The sequence below is a fragment of the Leiobunum rupestre genome, chromosome 9 (assembly GCF_980474605.1).
Source record: "Leiobunum rupestre chromosome 9, qqLeiRupe1.1.hap1, whole genome shotgun sequence".
NCBI classification, from domain to species: domain Eukaryota; kingdom Metazoa; phylum Arthropoda; class Arachnida; order Opiliones; family Sclerosomatidae; genus Leiobunum; species Leiobunum rupestre.
The window spans coordinates 4,392,996-4,418,287 of record NC_143392.1 but is presented as its reverse complement, the minus strand read 5'-3'; the positions used below and the strand labels follow the sequence as shown (position 1 = coordinate 4,418,287).

The 25,292-nt window shown below is 35.4% G+C and overlaps 3 protein-coding genes across 3 annotated transcripts in view; 2 read left to right on the top strand and 1 right to left on the bottom strand.

The window, feature by feature from the left end:
- Positions 1–2,342: 2,342 nt before the first annotated feature.
- The window catches only part of LOC149926325 (uncharacterized), a 38,646-nt gene continuing 15,696 nt past the window's right edge, over positions 2,343–25,292 (top strand). Inside the window, exons 1-6 of the mRNA XM_090158874.1 lie at positions 2,343–2,595; positions 2,673–2,817; positions 2,938–3,052; positions 4,750–4,824; positions 5,208–5,243; positions 5,317–5,353. Of these exons, the coding sequence (XP_090015000.1) occupies positions 2,789–2,817; positions 2,938–3,052; positions 4,750–4,824; positions 5,208–5,243; positions 5,317–5,353 (292 nt within the window). The 5' untranslated portion in view covers positions 2,343–2,595; positions 2,673–2,788. The remainder of the gene's footprint in view (positions 2,596–2,672; positions 2,818–2,937; positions 3,053–4,749; positions 4,825–5,207; positions 5,244–5,316; positions 5,354–25,292) is intronic.
- On the top strand, positions 6,877–7,565 carry LOC149926329 (uncharacterized). The gene is made up of 3 exons (XM_090159248.1): positions 6,877–6,887; positions 6,946–7,501; positions 7,557–7,565. Coding segments are annotated over exons 1-3 (567 nt in total). The 5' UTR covers positions 6,877–6,885.
- On the bottom strand, positions 15,209–19,388 carry LOC149926328 (uncharacterized). Its single transcript, XM_090159247.1, has 12 exons — positions 18,125–19,388; positions 17,540–18,068; positions 17,337–17,484; positions 17,148–17,286; positions 16,775–17,093; positions 16,616–16,716; positions 16,252–16,560; positions 15,989–16,198; positions 15,826–15,936; positions 15,576–15,718; positions 15,265–15,516; positions 15,209–15,220 (listed from the first exon to the last, which is right to left on the bottom strand). Exons 1-12 carry the CDS (start codon positions 18,861–18,863, stop codon positions 15,209–15,211), a joined length of 3,012 nt encoding a protein of 1,003 aa, XP_090015373.1. The 5' UTR covers positions 18,864–19,388.

The following is a 25,292-nucleotide window of genomic DNA, read 5'->3' as shown; positions in this document are numbered from 1 at the left end:
AGCTAGTTTTGGGCTAATCTTAACGCTATTCGGGTGCGATTTGAGGTATAACTTTGAAACTTGATGTAGTTATTAGGATGGTCATTGCGGATATTTTATCAGACTTAATTTAGATTTAACCAAGGCTTAGCTAGTTTTGGCCTAATCTTAACGCTATTCGGGTGCGATTTGAGCTATAACTTTGAAACTTGATGTAGTTATTAGGATGGGTATTGCGGATATTTTACCAGACTTAATTTTAAATTAAGCATTTTTACGCAGTCTTTTAATCTATATTACTGCTCTGTGTGCACGTTTCAGCTCTGTCAGGTAAACAGGGGACGCAACAGCCCCCCTTTTCCTATTTTGAGCGTTGATTTACGCAGAGTACGAAAGTTCCCAAAAATCTCCCGGGTAAAGCGTTATTAATAGATTAATTCCTATTGGATTTGAGATGCTGAACCCAAACTTAGAATACAGATAACGGAGCTTACGTCTGACGCTCTGCTTAACCCTTATGCCAAGACTTAGTCTAAGAGAAAAATGTATTATCTTCGTAGTTCCTATTGGATTTGAAATATGGGGCTTAGACTTTGAATATAGGTAAAGGTGGTTACGTTTGGCACTATGCTTAACCATATTAACACGCTCCAAGGCTTATAGATCCTACACGAATTTTCTTCGTAGTTTGGACTGGATTTGAGATACGGGGCTCAAACTTTTAATACAGTTAAGAGGCTGAAGTTTGACCCTATGTTTAACTCTTTTAACCCGCGCCAAGGGTTAGTGACCTATGCGAATTTTCTTCGTAGTTCCTATTGGATTTGAGATACGTAGCTCAAACTTTTAATACAGTTAAGAGGCTGAAGTTTGACCCTATGTTTAACTCTTTTAACCCGCGCCAAGGGTTAGTGACCGTATGCGAATTTTCTTCGTAGTTCCTATTGGATATGAGATACGGAGCTCAAACTTAGGCCTAAGGTGGTGCCTTGGGTATTAGCCTAGCCTAGCTGATTATTAAAAAAAACAGATAAAGAAGCTTACGTCTAACGTTATGCTTAAGCCTTTTAACACGCGCCAAGGCTTAGAGAATAATTAATTAATTCATCCATGTAGAACTAATATTACGGCCTTGGCCGACTTGTTTAACAAGAGCCAACCGAGGCTTGATGTTAACCTCCTTAATTTGAGTGTTCTTTTATCTCAGATGATGATCAGCAAAACGGTTTGATCCTTAGTTCTACTAAGTATATTAAAATTATATATGCAAATTTAACGCAATGTTTTTTTTTATTTCATAGATTTAACCCTCTATCTACCAATCATCAAGGCAATTTTTAGGTCTGGCGGTGCGAACAGTTGTCGAGGAGGAATGCCTGAAAGATGCACCACATAAAATTTATCGTAAACAATTTTCCGAATGCAAAATTTTAAAAAGAAAATTAATATAATAATAAGAATAAAAATTTCAATTTTAAATTTTCTTTTTAATTGTAGTGTTGACCAATTTTTTTTCTAAATTTGTGTATACCTTTATATTATAATTTCGAACGGCTCTAACACATACGAATGAACCACTAAGTGTGTAATAAAATATTTTTAAATAAAAATATTTTATTACACATTTAGTGGTTCATTGGTTTTTATTTCATTGTGTATACCTATATTTCTTAATCTTCAAACTGTTAAACAAAACAAAATTGTTAAATCCTGTAAGCATAGCTCCTTACTGATGTAAATGGGACCCAATTTGGGAAAGGAAACACAACATTCATCAAATTATAGCCTCGTATATTTTCTGTGCTAAAAGGAGAAGACAGTGAAAGGGGAAAAACACAACGCACCTCGCAGTCACCAGCATTCTTTCATTTTCCTTCCCTCTCTCCATGTTGCTAATGAAAATCGTCTGAAATTATAAAAGCAGAGATGCTAGTTGCGCTTGCATATTGTCAGCTTATATTTGTATGTTTGTCAGACACGAGAGAAAAAAGAGTAACACGATTAATAAAGAAATATCTTTCCCTTAGTCTTACGTGGCTCGCTATCTTCGTTCTTCCCCTCGAAAACAAAAACCGATAAAGACCCTCGTAAGTCGCGATAAACTAACGCCACTTTCCAGGGAAGGTTTTCTGCGTAATGTTTAGCTTTCGCATAAGCCTAGCAAAGACCGTTTAGTATTTAGAGTAAAATGACTTACTTTAATCAAATGTTTTATATAAAAGTTATAATTAAAATGCCTTTATATATAATTGTTTTATAAATCAAAGATATGTTTGATATAACCTGGGATAATTAAAAAAACAGACTATTTTTAAGTGCGCAGCGATAAAATGAGGAACTGATAAAGATAGCGAAGCTGTTTTGAAGTGAAGGGTTATCTTTTTAAGGATATTCTTCATAACTTGAAGTAAAGCGACGGCCATGTTTCTCTATTTGTATCCTGGTTTTAATCTTGTGAGGGCCAGACTGTCGATGCATAAAATATAAATCAAAGGATAAACTATTCTTGAAAAATGCAACGATATCTCAAAACATTGCCTGTTTTGAGTGAAGTGACTGACTGCATTCGAAGATTTGGTGTGAAGGTCACCTTAGGTTTGCCGCTTTTTTTCGCAGGTGAGCTATCTCTTTAAGCATCGATTGCTTAATTTCTGGACAAAACGTTTAGAAGAAATATTTGGAACATATTTTAGGAGACGCCATTTTTGAGCGAACTCAGAGGGTCGCAGGTACTCAGGCCAACAGGAAAAATCACTGAGTCCGTCACTTGACTCTCGTCGTCATCCTCATTTAAAAAACATGAAACGGAATGACCCTGAGAGAGGGGACTAGAATAATGTAAGAGAGCCTTTAGTTAAGCCTTTGGAACTTAATCAATTAGTTTGGATACGGGCTTAAAACTGACTTACATTTTTAGAAAAGCAATTAGAGTTTTGTAATTTATTTTTGATTTTTAAGATCAATGGAATTCGAATCGATGGCAATGGATCAACAAACGGAGCAGCAGAAACCAGGGCCAAGTAGTGTAAATTCGGCAACATTCTCAACAATACATTCACCAAAAAGATTAAAGGTATGCCGTTATCTTTCATACCTTTTATTTTCGAAACTCTCTTTAGGTGATTTTCTATACAATGATTTATTGATAGGATATTTTTGGTTTAATCGCAACTGATTAATTATGCACTGCGATGGTATTTAATTAAAAAAATAAGATTCAATAGTAAGAATGACTCTAATGTTGACAACAAAAACATTTCTAAAATATTGTAACGAAAGTTTTAAATTTTTTGGTGAAGGGGCATCGCTTTCACAAGGATGATGAATATGGATTTAATCTTTACCGAGATATTCAAATTTCTTAATAATTAAAATTAAAAAAATATATAAGAAAAGTTTCGAAAACTTAATAATGATGGAGGAATTTTTATTTTTATATGATGATGCAATAATTTATTTTCTAAATAAACTAACGTTACCGGTTTAGCTACATTTTGTTGAGACTAAATAAAACGATATGATCTTGATAGATTTTTTAGTCTTTGTTAGGTTTCGTAAATCATGGCTTGGTTTTATTTGGATTTGATGGCTTTAAATTATAGGTTTATATTACTTCAGTTTATTTTAAGTTCGACTATGCTAGATTTGGTATGCTTTTTATTTAAAGGTAGGTTATGTTAAGTAGGGTTAGGGTTAGAGATAAATTAAGGTCTAACTAGTAGCGCGATAAGGTTAGAGTTACTTAAATTTCTAGAAAATAGGTTTAATTATTGGATAAGGTTCCTAGGTTATTTATGTTTAAGGAGAGAAAAGATTAGGTGAATTATGCTTAGGTCTTTTAATAGATACTTCAATTTGAAGAATACCAAGGCATAACCAAAACAACATTTTTTAATTTTTACATTGAATTTTTTTTAATTAAAACAAACATTTTTAAATGTGATTCAAATGTAAGAAAATTGGGCTTGGGTCTATTTAAAATGGAAAATATTAATGGTATTCTACTATAAATGCTCTATCGAATGACATTTTGTATACTGGGTATTCCGGGAAAATGTACTTATTTTTAACTTTTATTGATGTCGTTAATTGAGCGGATAATTGAGAAAGATCTGGATATAATTTATAAGTTTCTTATCTTTTACATAATTTTAAAAATAAACTGTCGTTTGCTAACAAATCATCAGTATCACAGAAATATTATAATTCCGCAGAAAAAAGATGTGTTCAGATAACACGTACTGGAGTCAAATTCCGTGACAGTTCTGCTCTTCTTAATAAAATCCAAATAAAATACACGTTTAAGTTCGTTAACATTCAACATTATAACGAGCTTATGGCGAAAAAAACCGACCTAAAATAATCCCGTGACACTTAGTATTCATTGGCGTAGCCTGAAATCAGTCAAAGAGAGTAAAAATATTTATATTAACTAATATTATTTGATAAACCCAGTATTTCGATATTGGATTTTACCACTATCTCATTTCAATCTTATGTTATTTATAATCACAGAAATAATCAGGCCTAAGGTGGTGCCTTGGGTATTAGCGTAGTTCATTATTATTAAACTATACATAAAAGTTCATTGACAATTTATTATCGGACAATTAGCAGGGATTCTATTTTAAATCAAACCACATATTGAAGCCAGGGCAATAACGGTTTAAAAAGAACGTATATTTTTTGTAACTAGCCAAACTGTAATAATTCAAACCAAATTATTAGTTTAGTTTTAAAATGTTTAATAGAGTAATTTCAACATTTCAGACTTGTTTATCGCCGTCTCGGGATTTCATTAGCATCAAAAGTAAAAGTGGAGGATCCACAACTGTTAAACAATCGGTAAGAAAAAAGACCAAAATAATTAATTTAAACATTGAAATTTCCTAATCCTGCACTAAAGAAAACAAGAAGGCGCTTAAAATCGAATCGGTAAAATTTGATTAGACATTAGTCAGTCATTGGAATTTAAAGTAAACATCGGTGGAAGTGTTTTTGTAACTTTGACAGATCATTTGAGTAGACAAACGAAGCAATTAACGAAACGTTTTAAAAGCCACCAACCGCGAAATTTGCTAATTTCAAATAACCTTTTTGATAGGAAGTATGACCCTCGACGCTCTGAAAACGACTTAAATTCAGACTCAAAAGTGTCTATTGAAACAAATAAATAATTACATTTTTATAGTTTTTCCAACAAAAGTCAAACACGTTTCCAATTTCAGATTATAGGAGGGAAACATAGAATAAAACATTTCAAAGTAAGTTTTAAAACATTTTCCTGGATAACCACAAATTTTACGTTGCATAACGACTTATTTATTTACATTTAAGGAAAAGAATGTATATAATGTTGTCAGAGCATTCAAATGTAAGTTCCACATTTTTCTTCGAGAATCATACTTGTTAACTGAATTTATCATACTAAACTAAAATTCAGTCAGAACTTTGTTTCCACTTTTACTTTTAACCACGGTCCATACCTAAATATTGCACTGCCAAAATGCTTTTTAAACACATTCTTTGGGGCTACATATTTTAAATTATACATGTGCTTAACTGTTAGAAAACCTTTGGTATGGGAGGAAAAACGATAGTCATGAAATAAATATTTTAATAAAACAAACTTACCAATTTTTTATATTGCCTGATAAAGAAGAGCACATGACGGAATTAAGGGAACTTAGAAAAAACAAAAGAAAAACGATGTTCATTGGCCGACCATGACCTAATGAATCCGGGAACAGATTTGGCCCAAAAAAATGTAAATTTATCTTAAACACTGAAGCTACTAGGGGTTATTTTTTGGTGAAAATGTGTTGTTTAAGAATTTAATTTCTTTGCTCGTCAAATAAAGCAAAACAAGACAAGCCAATGTCCTGAAAATAGTGTCGCATTAAGTAAGCACCGTAAACAATTGCCCTGGTTGCAAGAAGGTAAACTGTTTTTCGATTAGTGGTGCGTTGGGCTCGTCATAACAATACAAAATCTTAATATCTCCTTATACGGCTAAAAACCACACCAAAAAGAATCACAATTATCGATATATAGGATAGTACTGTTGGACTGAAAGAATATCAGTAGAAGGAAAGTGAGGGTGTGGCATCGATCCCGGGTTCGGGTTTGGGTTCGGGATCGAAATCCGGGATTTAAGGGATGAAATGGGGGTAAAATCATCAAAAAGTCAATGTATTTAGGGTATTTCTCGCGACGATTTGTTTTCCCGTATATCAACATATTGTGTCCAGGCCAACTTGTTCATTTATCTACGCTTATCTCGAAAGATACTTGAACGTATATCTTATCAAGTTTTATCGTACGGAATAAGTTGAAATGATGTAAAAATTGATAACCTAGGCGGCGCGTGCGCAGATTACCCCGGGGGACGCGGTTAATTTGAATTTAAGAGTTTTTTGACGTCATGGAATATGGGACGCGGTTAACGTGCGCAGATTGGGGCGCGGTTAATTTGAATTTAAAACATAGATTTGAGTGTTTTGACGTCATGGAATATTCGTTGTTAAAATGACGTAGAATGGAAATATTTTTAAACTTAATTTTAATATCATTGTAGTACTTAAATATGCTTGACACTTGAACCTTTCTCACGAGTATTTCAAACGAATATCTAAAGTTTAAGTATGAGAAACGTATCGTTCTCAAGTATTGTAATTGTACACGTGATTCCGTATGAGGACCGGGTAAATTCCTATATACGTAACGCGATACACTTCAAAATGCGTATACGTAGAATGGAATTAATTTTAAACTCCATTTTAAAAAATAAGATATCGAAGATAAATAATTTCAGAGTATAAAAAGGGAAAACCGTATAATAGTAAGACCATATTTAGAAAGTTCACCATCTGAATTGTATTGGAAGTGACTTCGAGGAACCTTAAAATGTAAGTAGGAATACTCAGTGATAATTCTTAACTTTGTCTTAATGTATTTATTTTATAGGAATTGTTCATTTCCTGTGTCTGCTGACAAAGGGTTAATCGTTTATGCAGATGAAACCATCTACTGCGGTCTATTAGATTTAACAAAGGGTATCAAACTAACAGAAGCGGAACTGCAAGAGCTATGGACAAAGAAAGATGCCATTGAAGCTTATTTCAATAACGAAGCTGAAACTTCGTGGGTTTTCACAGGTTCTGAAACTAAACGGTTTTCGGTTCATAGATTTGCCGAACAAAAGGTTTTAGATGTTAGACAAATGTACCATGGTTATGGAGTAAACTATGGAAAACTGTTACCGACTAAAGAGGGGGTAGCTTTCGCTCAATCTTCTTGGTTGAATTTCCTCGACCAGTACAAGTCTATTCAGAAGTGTTTAAAGAAAATCAAGGAAATAAAGGAGGCGATGACTAACGTTGTAATTAAACAATTACACGAAGCTCTTAAGAAAGCGTGCAATGGCTGTCAAATTGATCATCCATCTCAACTCCAGCATGATTGTATCATGACGGATTATTCTAAGCGCGTAGATTTGCATTTTTATGAAATAATTATGTCGGTAGATTGTGAAAATATTATTGAAATGTTTACTATTCGCTGTGAATTGTCGAAAGAAATTTTAAATAATATAATGTCACTAATAATATGCAATGCTAAAAACTTGTTAAAAAGTTAATAAAATTGATTGCACTAATGTTCCGATTCTCATTTACCATTATGGATTTAAGCTTACAACATCCAATGAATGGGCTTGTAGCCGGGTCCACCCAATGCGGAAAGTCATTCCTGGTGGGACGGTTGATTCAATATAAGAAGACCTGTATATCCCCTCCTCCGGAGAGGATAATATGGTGTTATACCGAGTATCAGCCGAAACTATTTCAATCAATATTAGAACACACACCTTCAGTCGAGTTTCACGAAGGGTTACTCGATGTTAATATATTAAACCCGCAAATTAGGAATTTAGTTATTTTAGACGATTTGTTATGCGAGATATCTAATAATAAAGATGTAACTAATTTATTTATTCGTGGATCTCATCACAGAAACACCTCCGTACTAATTTTAATGCAAAACCTTTATTACCCCGGAAAAGAAATAAGAACTTTAAATTTAAATGCTCATTATCTATTTATTTTTAAATCACCACGAGATAAATCAACAATTTATCATCTCGCGAGGCAGATATCTCCAACCAATAGCAAATACGTTATTGATGCGTTTCAACAAGCTACGTCACGGAAATTTGGGTATTTATTAGTTGACTTGAAACCTCACACCCCAGATCAGTATTTACTACGAACAGGTTTAATACCGGGTGAAGAATCGGCTGTCTTTATTCCAAAATGAAGTGTATTATAGAAGGGAATTTTTTTAGGGTTAATCGAGAGTGGATTATTAAAGAATTAGCTTACGTAGTATTAGAAACTGAAGAATCGGAAGTGTTTACTTTCAAATCTCCATGCCCTTTCAAAGAGCTTTCAAACGAAAATAAAAGACAATGCAGATGGATATCTCATAACATTTGTCATCTTCGATGGGATGACGGCGAACGTCCTTACAGAACGAGACGTGACATTTGCAATCAGATAGCGGAAAAAGCTACTTCGTTTTTCACCAAAGGTTTAGAAAAAGCTGCAGTATTATCGACACTCCTCGGTTTTCCAGTAACTAACATCGAAGATACCGGTTGTCCTAAATTATCAGAACTAGAAGACGTTGAATTAAACTGCCCTTTTCATTCCGAAACTGTTCATTGCGCTTTAAGAAAGGCTAAGAAAATCTCTAAATGGATGTCTCAAAACGAGTAAAGGAAAACCTAGACTTTCTACGTTTCCTGACATCCTGTAATCTAAATCAAAGAAAGACAGCTATTAAATACGCTAGCAAGGAAGCTATACTGGCTCTCGTTGAATGTTGTATAAATGTATTACACGGAACAATTGAACTGTCAGAACGTCATCGTAAGCGGTTAAAGAAACATAGCGCGGTTATACGAAACGTGTCGAAGAAGAATCCTATATCAAAACGACGAAAGATACTGGTACAAAAAGGTGGTTTTCTTCCATTTTTATTAGCGCCACTGCTATCTATCGTTAGCTCAGTCGCCGGAAGTGCAATAAGCCGAGCTATAAACCGATGATGGCTCGAAAAATGCTTCTAGTACCTGAAGATGTAATGGAGAGATTAAAAAACACTCCACCTTCCAAAACAGAAGAAACACCTGAACTTCAAAAAGAGAAGACACTCGATGATGAAATGAAATCTATTCTAGATAATCCAGATTTAAACGAATCAGAGAAATTAGCATTATACAATCAAACTCTCCAACGACGGTTAACTTACGTACGTAAAGAGCAAATCTCTCCCGTTATTGAAAACTCTGAACGGCCTAAAACCTGGTTCGCGCAAATATCTTATTCTCTACCTGCAACTTATGTTAGTGATGCGATTTCATTATACCGAGCGACTACGGAAGATCCGAGATATATTAGATGGACTAACTCAGGAGAGCTTTCTATTCGAGGACAAGTGATTGGAGGATCTAATATAATCGATCTTTTGTATGACGCTGTGAGAAAAACGCCTGGAACAGCGATTGATCCTATAGGAGTTACAGAGTTTTACGAGGGCATTCATAAGTCAAATATTTCAAAACGTTTAATTAAAAATCCTGTAAGATTGACACTGTTAAAAACATTCGCTGTATTTCATACACCACCAAGTAGTTCAATGTTATCATCATCTTCACCTAGTCCTCTAAGATCTTGGATACATACTAAATAAAATATATTAACCTGATAATTTTGTTCTCATTTCATAGTATAAGCCTACAATGGAAGGTTGTACAGAAACGGTCTCTTTAGGACTTTTAGCCTATTTATCACAATCATTTTCAAAATCACCGAAAATTATCACAGCTGTATTAATTATCATAGTTATTATAATATTAGAATTATTTAATTTCCTTTTTTGGCGTTACATGCCATTACATCAAAATATTACCCAATATGGAGAAAGAACTTGAGCAGATCTATACTAACCCCGCAGACCCAGGGTCATTCGCTGGAGTTCAAGCGCTCTATAATTCAGCTCGACATAAAGGTTTAAAGGTTTCATTGGAAAAAGTAAAACAATTTCTAATAAAGCAGGATACATATACGCTGCATAAACCTGCTAGAAGACGATTCAAACGAAATCGAACTATTGTTTATGGAATTGACGAACAGTGGCAAGCGGACTTGGCAGATTTTCAGAAGCTGTCTAAATATAATTCAGGATCTCGCTACGTATTATGTATTATCGACATATTTAGCAAATACGCTATGGCTGTAGCGGTTAAAAATAAGAAAGGTGTAACAATTTTAGAAGCGTTACGTAACGTTTTTGAAAAAGGCCGTCAACCGAAAAGAATTCAAAGTGATCATGGAAACGAATTTGTCTGTCAAGAAGTGCAGAGTGAATTAGAAAGAAGGAACATTAAATTTTTCGCTACCCGATCGGAAATGAAAGCGTCCATTATTGAAAGATTCATTAGAAGTTTTAAATCTCGTTTATATCGCTATTTCACGCAGAATAACACCCTTAAATATATCGACGTTTTAGATGATATTATAAACGCTTATAACAATAGTTATCATAGATCAATTAAATGTAAACCCGCGGAAGTTACTCTAGATAACTCTGCTAAAATATGGAAAAATCTTTACGGTTCGGTAAATTTTTCTCCTCCGTTAACATACGCGTTTGAAATTGGAGATATTTGTAGAATAAGTAGAAATTTATCAATTTTCGATAAGAAATATAACCCGAATTTTACTACAGAATTGTTTAAAATAGCTGAGAGACTACCACGTGACCCACCTGTATATAAGCTGATGGATTTAAATTCTAACCCCATTTTAGGAGTATTCTATCGAGAGGAGGTTCAGATTGTTGGTCGAGATTTAAAAGACTGTTACTTCATAATCGAAAAAGTAATAAAAAAGAGGAAAAAATCGGACGGTCGCGTAGAACTGTATGTCAAGTGGCAAGATTACGACCCTACATTTAATTCTTGGATACAAGAAGTGGATTTAAAATGAGTTTTTACGTAACGCTACCTTCAGATTCCTCGTCATTATATTACCAAGATAATAGCGTTGGTAAATTTCGAACGTATTTAGCTGAACCGTTAAGATTTGAGGAACAGTACGAAGTTGGGTTAGCGGAAATAAGCTATCCTCGGACATGGCATAACGTTCGAAAACCTAATCTATTGGTTATTAAAGACCCTCTCGAATATGATAAAATGACTGATAACCCTCTAGTTAAAGACCCTCTCGAATATGATAAAATAATTGAAGTTCCCGCGGGTTTTTATAAAACTCCGGAAGAACTATTACATGTTATGAACGTCCACAACCAAGAAGAAGAACAAGTTACATTCGCTTATTTAAATTATTCTAATCGAATTAAAGTTAAATTGCAACCGAAAATCAGAGCTGTAATTGGCCCCGATCTATCGATTTTACTAGGTTTTAAGGATAGAAGAGATAATGATTTCACCATTTTAAATTCAATGATAACCCCCTACCCAGTTGATATGAACGCTGGGTTACATTCCTTATTCGTTTATTCCGATCTGGTTGAAAATAGCGTTGTTGGGGATAGTTTAGCACCTCTATTAAGAATCATAAGCGTCGAAGAGAAAACCGAGTCTAATGGGAAAACAACTACAAAAATATTTTCACAACCTCATTACCTACCAGTCGTGTCTAATAATATTAAGACTATAGAGATTAATATAACAGATGATTTAGGTGAGCCAATACAGTTTCATAGTGGAAAAGCTCACGTTGTATTACATTTTAAACCCCGTAAAATGTGGACTTCACTATAAACCTTTAATCATTCAGGACACACCTTCATTCTAGCTTAAGAGAGCGAACAGTTAACATCATGAGGTCTGAATATTCACCTTCAAGAACTGATTATGAAAGTTACTATTTAAACCAGGTTGGTTTCGGTGGAATACCTGTATATAGAGGTTTAGCCGTGCAAAGAGGACATGGACTAGGAAATATATTATCTTCAGCGTTTAGATTCGCGGTACCTTTACTGAAGAAAGGCGCTACTTACTTGGGAAAAAAACTTTTAAGTACCGGAGCGAAAGTAGCGACCGATGTTGTTAGCGGAGTCCCAATTAAAACAGCGCTTAAATCGCATTCTATTAACGCTGGAAGGGAAACTTTAGCTTCAGCAGCTGATGAAGCCATGAGACTAACATCTTCAGCTACGGATCATATTAAAAGAATGACGGGTTCCGGAAATAAAAGGAAACGAACTCAATCGAAAAGCGCCATTTCAACAGCAGGCAGGATAGCGAAAGGACGGTTCCCTAAACGTTCCGATATATTCTCATAATGTCCCTTTTACACCCGCACTCAGTTGAATGTATAAATTCCGAGCTAGATTTGTTTCAAGTACCTATGACACAATCTTCGATTATTGGTGGAGAATGGGTTGAGTATAATCCAATATCAAATATAGTTGATAACGCATCAATTACATTTTCTATCAACGGTAACTCTGAAACGTATATAGACCTTTCACAAACTTTGCTGCACGTTCGAGTTAAGGTAACTAAAGATAATGGTCAACTACCGCAACCCGCGGTTCCAGGTGTTGCGGGTGGGGCCGCCGGAACTCCAGCCGACAATATCGCCCCCGAGAATTTGTTTCTTCATTCGCTTTTTAGCGACGTCCACGTATTTCTTAATGAAAGATCAGTAACACCTTCCAGTCAAAATTACGCTTATAAAAGTATGATACAAACTTTATTAACGTTCGGAGATTCTGCGAAAAAAAGTTATTTAACGAGTTCACTTTTCTATCGGGATACGCCTGGAAAGTTCGATTCATTTTTCGATAACGATGGTTTCTCTAAACGAGCGAGTTTAGCGCAAAAAGGGGCGATTGACTTGTTAGGCGTAGTCCATACTGATTTATGTCAACAACCACGCTTTTTATTAAATATGGTTGATTTGAAATTTAAATTCGATAAAAATAGAGCAGCTTTTTGCGTTCATTCCGACGTAAAATGTAAAGTGGAGATTTTATCAGCTTCCCTTTATCTGAGGAAAGTTAAAGTGATACCGGAACTATCGCTCGCTCAAGCCAAGGCGTTACAATATGGAACCGCTAAATATCCTGTAACTCGTTCGGAGTGCACCTCATTTTCTATACCCGCTGGACTTATGGCTAGTGTGCAAGATCATTTATTTACCGGACAAGCACCTAAGAAAGTTGTTATCGGGTTTGTGGAACAAAAAGCGTTTCTAGGAGATTTGAAAAAATCCCCGTACAACTTTCAACATTTCGATTTATCAAGCATTGGATTGTACATTGACGGTAGCAGCGTCCCTCATAAGGCGTTATCTCTAAACTTTGAGGAAAATCTATATATTCAAGCGTATTGCAATCTTTTCATTCAAACTAATCAGTGGAACGTAGATGAAGGGAATCAGATAAGTCGGGAAGATTACCCTAACGGAAATTGTTTATTCGCGTACAATTTAACCTCGGATCTTAATAACAACGCTAATCACTTGCATCTTGTAAAAAACAGTAACCTGAGATTAGAATTAAAATTTGCAAAACCGTTACCGGAGACGATTTCCATTCTAATTTACGCCGAGTTTCAAAATTTGATTGAAATTGATAAAAATCGAACCGTGATTTTCGATTACAGTAATTAATGGATTCGCTACAGATAACTAAAATACTTGAAAAAGATTTAAGTACTAAAAGTATATTTCAAGGCGTGTTCGCGGCTGACAAGCTACCTAAATACGTAAAAATATTCCCTTCTCTATTTATTGTAAATACCGATACGAGTGCTGAACCTGGAGAACACTGGGTTCTAATATATTTTTCTAAACATAAAAATTGTGAATTCATGGATTCCTTTGGAAACCCGCCAGATTATTTTAAATTTAATGACTTTATTGAACGAAACAGTAAAACTGTAACTTTTAATTCTAATCAATTACAGAGTAATTCTAGTAATACGTGTGGAGCATTCTGTATCTATTTTGCTATAAACAGGTGTAAAGGAATAGAAATGTATAACATTGTGTCTAGGTTTAAGAAAGATAAATATGTAAACGATAAAATGATTAAAGAGTTTATGTGCAAAATGTATTCAATAAAATAATTTTTTACAATTTATAGCAATAGCAGTTTTTTTTTTATATATACATAAATACAAGCATTCATTATAATTTTTCAATATCTTTATGACCGTGCGCTAATGTACGAACCCCGCAGGGTAGAATGTATCTCTTATCATCATTTGGTGATAAACAAAGTTTTCTAGTATTTATAGTAAATAGTTCATGCTTGAAACTAGCTATACGCATCATCTCGGCTGACATGGTTTCTTGATTAAAAAGACAACGTTCATAGTCTTCGTGGCGGATGACGTTTCTAATAACGTTCATGGCAACGCCCTTACAAACCTTTTTATGGTTTAAAATTGACTCTAAAGATTTCCCCAATCGCAACTCCTTTTCTATCTCTTCAGCGGTCTTAGACTCCCCGTACAATTTAATAGAATAAAGCTTTGGACGAAGTCCTACAAAGCTTTGAATTAACTGCGAATTTGTCTCGTCTTTAAAATAACCGAGAGCTTTTTTATTCTGATTAGAATGAAGGAAATGCGAAGGTGGATAATCAGAGAAGTCAAAGCGGTTTTTATGAACTTCAAAGTCTTTATAAACATCATCCGTCTTAATGTTGTACGTTAAACTGTCTGTAAATATTTTATATATTAGTACTATTTAAATAAAAAATGCATATTAAATTAAATTACCAGTGTCTGTAAATAATAGTGATGCTTTGTCCCCGTACGTATTTTTTATGAATCCATAATGGAACCGATACATGAGCTCCTTGGATAAATCTAGAATGGTGAATCCGGTAAATATAGGCCGGTTAAGAACAATTTTAGCTCTCTTCTTATGAGCGCCGGCTAACTCTTCATTAAAGATGGTAAAGTGTTCAAACTGCGGGGAACTTGTAACTTTTAACATTCTTTCTGGTTTATGAATCAACTCGAAATTTATATGCTTCCGTAAATTTTCCATTGTTTTTCTAAAGAATTAAATGAAGTAAGGGAAAAAACAGCAATAAATTATTTAAATTGATTTACCCGAAAACAGAGTTAACCATTAGTTTCCAGAAATTCTTTTCAAATGAACTCTTGGATAATTTCCTCTGTTCAGTGTTGAATCTAACATATTTTTCTAACCATTTTCCTTGAGTGAAGGTTAGAGCTCGATGAACCTTGGTTATTTTCAAACCTAATTCTACATAATATTTTAAATTGCGGTAATGTACTATGTATTTCTCTTTATTATTTAAATTAGGAAGAAGTTTTGGTAGACTTTGATTCTCCTTAATATTTAATTTTCCTAAGAGATCTTTGGAGTATGGAGATAGCATATCATGTGTAATAACTTTAGATTCCGCCGCTACTGGGAGATCGTTATGTAAGTCATGCAACTCTGGAGGATATTCAAGATCCACCTGCAAAGGAAACAATTCTTTAAAAATATAATTCAATAATTATAACACTTGTTATTTACCTCTAAAATGTATCCGTTTTCAACGTTATTGGGAATACTCAGAATATTTTCACTGAGTGTTTGCAAATCATCCTCCTGAACCCACTGGAAGTCGCCTAGCGGTAGTGGTTCACATATAACAGCACCGTACAAATTATTAGCATCTTCAATTAAGTTAAATTAAGTTAATTAATATAATTAAAATTAAAATAATTAAAATCAAAAAATAAAAATAAAAAAAATTATTTATTTTTTAAAAAATGTAAATTACCTAAATAGCATATATAACTGCTCTCTTTAGACGAATCATATGTGTCGGCCATATATTTGTTATTCGCTTCAGAATAACGAGTTGAGATCATTGAAACACCGCCTCGAATCCCTAAAAATTCAATGTAAATACAATAATATTTAAAATATCACAAAAGCGTTACCCTTTTCAATAAATAAGTGTTGATCTATATCAAGTATGAGATCGAGGCGAACATCGGTCATCTTCAAAGCTGCTTGCCAGGCTAAACCTGGTGCGGTGTAAGCGTGAGCGGGATCTAATTTATAATGGGTTATAGATAATGTTCTAAAATTTTCAAAAACGTCGGCTAAGAGCAACGCATCGCTTTTCACATAGAGGTCGGTGTATTCCCCTACGAAAACCGAGGTTAAGAGATTTGAAATATTTATACTATAGTAATTTTACCTAATGTTTGAATATTAAACGCTGTCCAAACATTTTGGGCGTGTAAATAATCAGATTCTAAAATATTTTGATTTTTCAATGAACTGAAAAACGCTTCTCTAGGTGGCAGCATCGTCTCGTCAAATTTCTTTTCATCGTCCATATACTCGTATGGGTAGACCCCCTTCCGCAAAAGCAGTTGAACTTTCTCACTTTCAAAATATTTCTTAACAATCTGGAATTTACTGGCTCCTTCCAAAACGAGATTAGATACTAGAGCATCGAGGCTATCACTTAGAAATCGATAAGAGTCTAAAAACCGAAATCTCCCTAAAAAACAATAAAATTAATGTTAAGGTTAAATTCATAATTAAATATATTTTACCTAGTTTCAGCGAAATATAATTTTCGCTAGTGGAAGGAATACAGTCAAGTGTCTGTTCCTTAAAATGACCAATCTCCTGACATATAAGATGTAAATCGTATCTATGAAGATTTATTATTATTAGGTTTATTTCCTGGTTAATTAACTTAATAAATTCACCTGCTAAGGTTATGAAGGAAAATAGGGATAAATTCTGGAACTTTCTTTTGAAGATTACAGACGTTATGCGCTGGCCCCCTATATTTGCCGCTGAAATGGCAATGATCTCGAACAGCGGGCATATTTCCCTGATTTAGCTGCTTCTGACAAATGTAGCAATGCGTAGCAGCTTGAAACTGTTCCTCCTCCTCCGGGGTAATAATCATTGGTACATTTGTCTCAATGAGTTCCATCAACTCCTTCTCTAATTCCAGAATAGACTCCAGAAATCTTCGAGTTGCATCTTGTCCTCGATAGCAATCGGTTCGAACAGGTACACCTATAAGTATCCTATTGTAATATATCTAAAAGGGAATTTTGTCAAATAACTTACCGTCAGGTCCAACAAACACCCACGAATACGCGCAGCTGATGTGCATGTTTACTTTGCTGGTATTTATATCGGGATCTAGATCACATCCTTGAACTCTCGGTAGGATTGCTTCAAAATCGGCGTAAAATACATACTGCACCTAATAATTTCATTTCATTAAGAGTTAAATTAAATAATTTTTATTTTTACCTTTTCTGTCCACTCATATTTATCAAAATAAACCGTCTTCTTCTTAGTAGGGAAAACTGTTTTTTGGACGCCGTGAGTGGCGCATTCTTCGATATGCGCATCACGTCGCTGTTCAGCGTTGCTTCCACTGAATCGGTGAAGACACATTCTAATACAGAAAATAATTAGTATATTTCAAACTAATATATTGGAAACTAAATTACCTGCAATAATAACTTGTATTTCTGTGTTTTGTTAGATGCTGTAGCAGTTTTCCTAGGTCTCGTATAAGACAGTAATGTCTATTCCCATCGTCAATATCTTTAGTTTCGTCGGTGATGTATAGCAAATCAACCTCCCTTTCCTTACAACACTTGTTAGCGCTTACGTAAAGGGGGAATATGTCTCCCGAAAAGCCGAACACAGATATTGATAAATTATTCATTAATTCAAATTTTTTAAGTTCCGTAGCGTTTAATTTGAAAGGAAAAGATATATCACTGGTATCAAGTTCATTTTCATAAGGTGTATATTTGGAAACACGATTAGCGTTTTGAGTCCGAGGAACTGGGTGAAGTTTAGCGAGAATTGACCAGAGAAAACATTTCTCGTCATTTTCGTTTCTAATATTAAGAATCGCGTGACGTCGAGATAGTTTTTCAGGTAGTTCCATATACGATGACCCTCGCAACGGTTGGTAAGATGCTACATTTAATTCTACATACAGAACACGGTCAATTACCCAACCCGATCCTATCAAAAATATAATGTTTTAGTTCAAAATATAACTTATAAATTTTAGTACATACCTGTCGCTTCAAAGTTTTCCGCTGCTGACTGTATTGTTTCAAGACATTCATTCAGCTGGCTTTCAATGACATCGGGCGTTAATGTTGTTTGCATAGTGCTCCGGAAATAGGGTCGTACTTCCGCTCTTTGTTCCTCACCCCCTAAAGGTCTCATATAAACAGATCTTACGAGTAGGAACCATTTAATTCCACGTTTACTGGTGAGTCTTTCCATTAGAAATTTACTGAAAGCGGCTCGGTAACGTCCGATAAACATCCCCGCATCAATATCATAGTCTTCAGCATTGTAACGGATAGATGCTAACGTATCATTCAAGGCCTGGACCATACTTGGAGATGCTGGTGGTGTTTCATCAAGTATTGATGAGGCGGGAACAGGTGATGGCGTTGGGTTGTTGGGTAAATCCGCTGTAGATGGTTGGATAGATTCCAGTTGAATTTCTTTAAGCAGACTAGGTGAAGGTGGACGGTATGGCGATGGTGGACGGAAAGATGCTAGCGAACGTTGCATTGGTGACGGTGTGCGAGACAGGTCCATGGGTTCGGAAGGGCCGGGTGCGTTCAAGTCATGAGTTCGTTGATGGCTCTTGAAATGTTCCAATCTAGCAACATTCTTACCACATACTTCACAGACAAACGTATGTCTATCACCGTGTACTTCTCTAACATGCCGATTTAAGGAGGACTTGGTAGTGAAACTTTTCGCGCACGTAGGGCAAATATGTTGGGCTTTAGGCATCTTGAATATAGCTACCGCAGTTAACCGTGGAATGACCTCCTACAACGCTATACAACCTCTTTTATAGTATATTCAAGTATCATTTGAGAACAATACGTTTCTCATACTTAAAATATTCGTTTGAAATACTCGTGAGATAGGTTCAAGTGTTAAGCATATTTAAGTACTACTTACGCGTTAATGCTATTAAAATGAAGTTTAAAAATATTTCCATTCTACTTTAACAACAAATATTCCATGACGTCAAAACACTTCAATTCAAATTAACCGCGCCTCCCGGGGAATCTGCGCACGCGCCGCCTAGGTTATCAATTTTTACATCATTTCAACTTATTCCGTACGATAAAACTTGATAAGATATACGTTCAAGTATCTTTCGAGATAAGCGTAGATAAATGAACAAGTTGGCCTGGACACAATATGTTGATATACGGGAAAACAAATCGTCGCGAGAAATACCCTAAATACATTGACTTTTTGATGATTTTACCCCCATTTCATCCCTTAAATCCCGGATTTCGATCCCGAACCCAAACCCGAACCCGGGATCGATGCCACACCCTCACTTTCCTTCTACTAATATCTTTCCGTTGAATCACGAATTAATATCGTTTGATTTATTTACTATCCTTAATAAAGCAAAGTAAAAAAAAAATTGGAAATTAAATAGCTTTTGAAGTCTTTATAAAGTATTTAATATTGTTACGTAGGTAAAAAACCACCCAGGAGTTTGAACTCTAAATACTTTATTTAACTCTTTTTAACAATATAAAACTACCAAACTTAGTCCCGACCGGGAGGAATATACCTTGCCGGATCCTCTCTGGGGTTTCGCTTTTGAAGCGTCGGTCCTCAGAGAAGGGAGAGAGCGACTTGCCAAAACTGAGCGTGGAAACGACTGCCACGCTTCTCTTTCCCCTCGCCGTAGCGTGGGTTAGAGACTTAGAGTATAAATTTTGGGAGGAGTACGAGGCGTGCGTGCGTCCAGCTAGCCTGGTAACGCGACAATATTCAATAGTGAAAACTGCGCAGCTAAAAAATTCAACAATCTGGGGCTCATTACCCTTTTTAAATATCTGATGAGAGAGAAGCACTTGAAAAATAGATTTTACAATTTCTTTATGTTACTGTCCGTTAGAAGTTCATCATTCGGTTTTCTTAAGTTACCCAAATGTGGTTTTTATCCTTGTATATTTCAGAGTTCTGTGACGTTACAGGTGGCGTGGGTATGTCAGAAATTTCCCTGCACAAAGTGTCGTGTTTACTTAAATTTTAACTTTACTCCACTGGGTGTGAATTTTCTACTTTTATTACCCTCTTGACGAGTTTCTACCTACGCCACTGGATATCAATAAATTAAGCTTTATCTTCACTTTCATTTATACTTTCCCAACTCTAAAATACTTAAAAAAATATATAAAACCTTGGATGAAGACGTATGGGTCTTTACACACGCAATAGATAAATATTCGGTAATATGACCAGTTGGCATCTGTGAGCACTCAGAAATGGGTATCGAATAAAGTGGGTTAATCTGTTTTGTTCGGGTAAAAACTGAACGGTCATTAATATTGTTGGCCTTCTCCTATATGGTATACTTCCGCGCCGTACTCATCATAATCGTCTCTTCTATCGTTGGGAATCCCTCCGATGTGTTTAGACCGATGAAAATTGACCGATGGTGCAAACGATATGACAGGTGGATTTTAACATGCCTTTGCTATGTGACCTCTACGATTGCATTTGTAGAGTCTTTATATGGACAGACATGGCTTTTATGATCGATGCTCTTGCATCGTAGATATTTGTTATAGTCTGGAATTATTTTCGTATCATCCTGATGTTAACGTTTAGGTTCGCTAGATAGTGGAGATGCAGGGTTGGAGGTAATGTTGTGCCGTCCTCCTCGATGATCTCTGTGCGAGGTTTTGTGTTGGTATTTGGAACGTATACGATTTACTAGCGTTTATGTCTGTCGTTCCTTATCTTCCACCGAAGAGCTTGGGCGAAAACCCCAAAAACCAGTGGAGAGAGAGAACTTGCAAACTCAACGCAGACTGAGTTGATCCGAGTTTTCGACAGTGCCACAAGCTAGGACTGAACCAGCTGGCTCCTCTTGCTTCATGATGAAAGTGCTAACCACTCCGCCACCCCACCCTACGTAGCCGGCCGGCTACGTAACAAAGTGTAGGATTCTGAGCTGATAATTGTTTGTATTACCGCCTTTTTGGTATTTGCAACCATAATGTTGTTCGCGGTTAAATAAGCGTTGAGTCATTCGACATACTGGTCCCACGATTCAGTCTAATTGTCGAAAATATTGAGATGACTGATCAAAGCAACCACGTTGAGATTTATTTTTATTTCGTTTCCCATGTTAAATATTTAGTAAGTAAAAATATTCCGTACTTTGCTGTGTCTCGATAGTACGCAGTTATTTCTGTAAACGTCCTCGCGTTTTATTGATGTTAATCTATGAACATGTGCGTTACCTGCATTCTGATTGTACTCCTTTGTCCTGCTTTCGGTTAAGCCGATTCAAGCCTTATTTTGGTTCGGGCGCTGAAACTCGTCTATAATTACAGATGTTTTCTGCCGTCGCCATTTTGTTGTGATTCGTTGTGCTTATAAACGAATCCCATTTACTGATGAAATTGATAATTAATGGATAAATTATTAACATAAAAAATCAGGATAAAACTACACGAGCTAGTGTTCAGTCTCGAGTTGCGAACCAGAATTATGTTATCTCTTGCCTCGCATGAGCTCACGAGCACTCCCTAGCATTAACCCACTTACTTCTTCTTGCGTGAAGAATCACGTATATCACAAATAGGGTGTGAAGTGTGCAATAACTGGTGACTTTACCGGAGAGTCGAAGTCCGGCTCTTGTAACCCATAAGGGTGGTGTTGCACTGGGAGATGTTAGCTCTGATCAAATGGTACTATCTCCACCTCCGACTTTAGTCAGGTTTCGGCTGGAAACTGAGTCTCGGCTCAGGCTAACGGAGAGTGTCCGTGCAAACTCGGAGGACTGGGTAGCCTGCTGGGCGGCGGCGGGTCTCCGTCCTGTTTCCCGGTATTTTGGGGCACACTGGAATCTCCGGTGCCAGATGTGTCGGGTTATGTGGACCGCTCTTTGCCCGTCGTTTCCCTTTAGGAGCTCTTTCTGAAGGGTATGACTCTTTACCTATGTAGGTAGGGTGTCGCCTGGAGTTTCTATAGCATCCACTCTTAATCCCACTGATGTGTGTGAAGTGGAGGCTGGTCGTCCCATTGTTGCAGCTTTTGCTGGGTTGAGTGGCTCGCGTCAAAGGTGCGCCCATCAGTAGTAGGGTACTATTACCCATGCTGGTTTTGTCACCTGTCACTTTCCAATGCTGATGAGTGGCCTTTTATTGGCAAATGACAATTGTCTCAATCCCGATCGTGTATACATTTCTGATTCACAGCTTTTCTCGTCGGCTTTCGTGGCGATGTCTGCTTTTTGCCATTTTAGTTTAAAAAGGTCTCTGTCGCGCCTAAGATTTTGTTAAGTTTAATTTTTTTTTAATTTCGACAAATGATTATCGACGATAGATAAATATTATTGTTGCGGGTTTTGCTCAAAAGTTTTTAATGCTAGATTGTCTATAACCAGTCGTTTGAAAAGAGTTCACAATACATATAGTAACCCAACAGCCCAAACATCGAGACGCTGCCATGAAAATGATGGATTTTTTTCTTTCATATGTACCCAGTTATTATTTGAAGATTTGGACAAAAAACATGGCGTTGTAACCAATGAAAATCAGCAAAAACAATTAAATTCTAAATTTATTAATTTTTAAATAATTCACTGGCGTTATTATGAGGTAACTATTTACTACACATGTTTAAAATAAAATTATATATTTCTTGGACTAGAAGTTCAATTTTGAGGAATCAACCCCTTCATCCTTCGTCGTTCGCAATTACACTCATAATGAGAAATCAGATGTTTAAAATACATACTACGAATGTTCCAAGACTGGTTGCTTCGAAGAGCCAAAAGAGAAAAAACGCTGCTCGAAATCCCAAGATACGAAAAAAATAAATGCAGATGGTGATGCCCACATTCTCTTTAGTGAAAACCACCCGAGTAACTTCTCAGCTAGATTTTGTGAAACTCATTACCTTCATAGTTCTGAACTAAAGCACTTAGCATTGTCCTTTATCGAAAAAGCGGGACTAGCTGGCCAAATTTATCATTGAATTCACATAGAGGTCATATTGGACGGTGTCAGAATTAATGTTTTTCAAAAACAACTTCAGAGAGTTCATTTGCTCCCCACGAAGGACTTCCACAATATCGAAAGAGATTTTGCTTTAAAGCACATTACTCGAAGACCATCAAGTAGGGCTGTGCGAGTAGTAGTTTTCGCTGATCGAGTCGGTTATCGAGTAAACGAGTGGGGTTATTTTTTGGTCGAGTCGGGTAATCGAATACTCGATTAAGACCAAAATTACCTTTTTCGGGTAATCGATTTGTCATGAAAACGATCGGGTTTTTTTAGACGGGTGATTGTGTAGTTAAGAAAAACACTGAATACTTTTATAACAAATGAGTTTTATTAACAGTACGTACTTACGCGCTAGTCAATATTAGTCAAAAAATACAAACTTTATAAGATAACCATTAAAGTTAAATTTTAAACTCTAAGTTGTCTTATTTAATTTTTCAATCTATGTGCAATAGCTCTAGCCTATATCACATTTATTTTATTAAGTGTTAAGCTTAAATCTAGTAGATTAGATAAGATAATTTGTATTTAAATGATTGTATCACAGTATGATGACTAATTTTGTAACTTTTTGTTAATTAACCCGTTACGTTTGAACTTTTTTTTAACACAAATGAGTTCCAAAACGTCTTAAGTAGGTAATTTATTTTTTAATAAATTGTGTTATCTGCTCTCTAGTACTCTACAAAGTTATTTCTTAAATTACAGTGAAGAACTGTTAATTGTTCAATATGTTCAGGATTGAGTGATTCCCTTCTGTTAGTCTGTACATTTCCACTACAAGAGAATAACCTTCAAGACGCCACTGATGTGGCTGGAATTGGCAAATACTTTTGTGCCACTATGTCTATCATTTTAAAAATATCTTTGTTTTGAGCCCACCACTCTAGTACGTCGCCGTTTTCGTTGTCTAAAAGTGGTGCTCTGAAAAATCCATCTAGTTTTTGGGAATGATTCTCCTTTAAACATTCGCTCTTTTTTGGTTTTAATCAAGTAACTCCTAAAAAGTACTGATTTATTTCTTTGTAATTATTTTTTTCAGTTTCTACCGAGTCTAATACAGTAGAAAAGAGTTCTAGATTTTACCACATCTTGTTTTTATAGTAATATCGTTTTAAATCTTGGATCGACTAACATTGCTAATAAATATGTTTCATTTGATTTATATCCGTCAAATCTAGTTTTAAAATTATTCCTAAAAATTGTGGCAAATTTGTGTTCTAATGTAAAATGGAATTTTTTTTAATTACATGCTCCAGCTTTCGAGTGAGAGAGTGGGATATTTTTTCCACTAAATAACTTTGTGGCCTCTACAAATGGTCCCAGAATTAAAACCTAGGCATTTAAAGTTTTCCACTGTGTGGAGGTTAAATTGTCGATTTTATCAATTTCCAAAAGAGCCGCAAATATGTCTTTTTTTTGCTCTAGCAGTCTCTCTATCATATAGTATTGAATGTTCCACCTGGTTTCTACATCTTGAATTATTTTTAAGAGCTTTAGAGCTTCTTTTGAAAAGCCCCACTATCACCCTTCACTTTTTAAAAAGCAGGCTTCAGTGGATTGTATTTCTTTTAAACTGTCAATGACTAAAATTTGAATAGAGTGCGCCATACATAATACTGGGATATATCCATTATCTTCAATCCCTTTTTTATTTGTACGGTCATTGTCAGTGACGACATAAATAATGATTGTTGAAAATTTCCAATATTGAATTTTTCTACCTGGCTTTGCCGCTCATTACATATATTCACAGCAGTGTGGCGATCTTTAAAATATGAGTATGTCAGTGGGTGGTGTTTACTTATGAAATCTTTAGTGACATAATGACAGGTTAGACTCATATAACTTTCTGTGGACGTAGATGTCCCAAAAATATGTTGTTAGGGATATGGCTCTTATATCCGATACATTTCTTGCTATATCTAACCTTATGTCACTGAGCAAGTTGTCATACATTTTAGGATTTATTGTCCGCGAAAAAGTGGTCCAACTAGGCACCTCATAACGAGGTTCTGCACACTCTAATACATCTATAAAACCTTGATCGTTAACTATACTGTAAGGCTGAAAATCGACTGCCATCATGTGGCCAATTTTGTTTGCCAAAGCAATGGCTTTTGAGTGATTAATTGTATATTTTTTAAAATTTAATGTATCAATTAAA

Coding starts and splice junctions, on each gene's coding strand:
- LOC149926328 (XM_090159247.1), bottom strand. CDS start 18,863: ATGCCTAAAGCCCAACATATTTGCCCTACGTGCGCGAAAAGTTTCACT. Junction 17,094..17,147: donor GGTGTTTGTTGGACCTGACG/GTAAGTTATTTG, acceptor GGATACTTATAG/GTGTACCTGTTCGAACCGAT. Junction 16,199..16,251: donor GTTTAATATTCAAACATTAG/GTAAAATTACTA, acceptor CGGTTTTCGTAG/GGGAATACACCGACCTCTAT.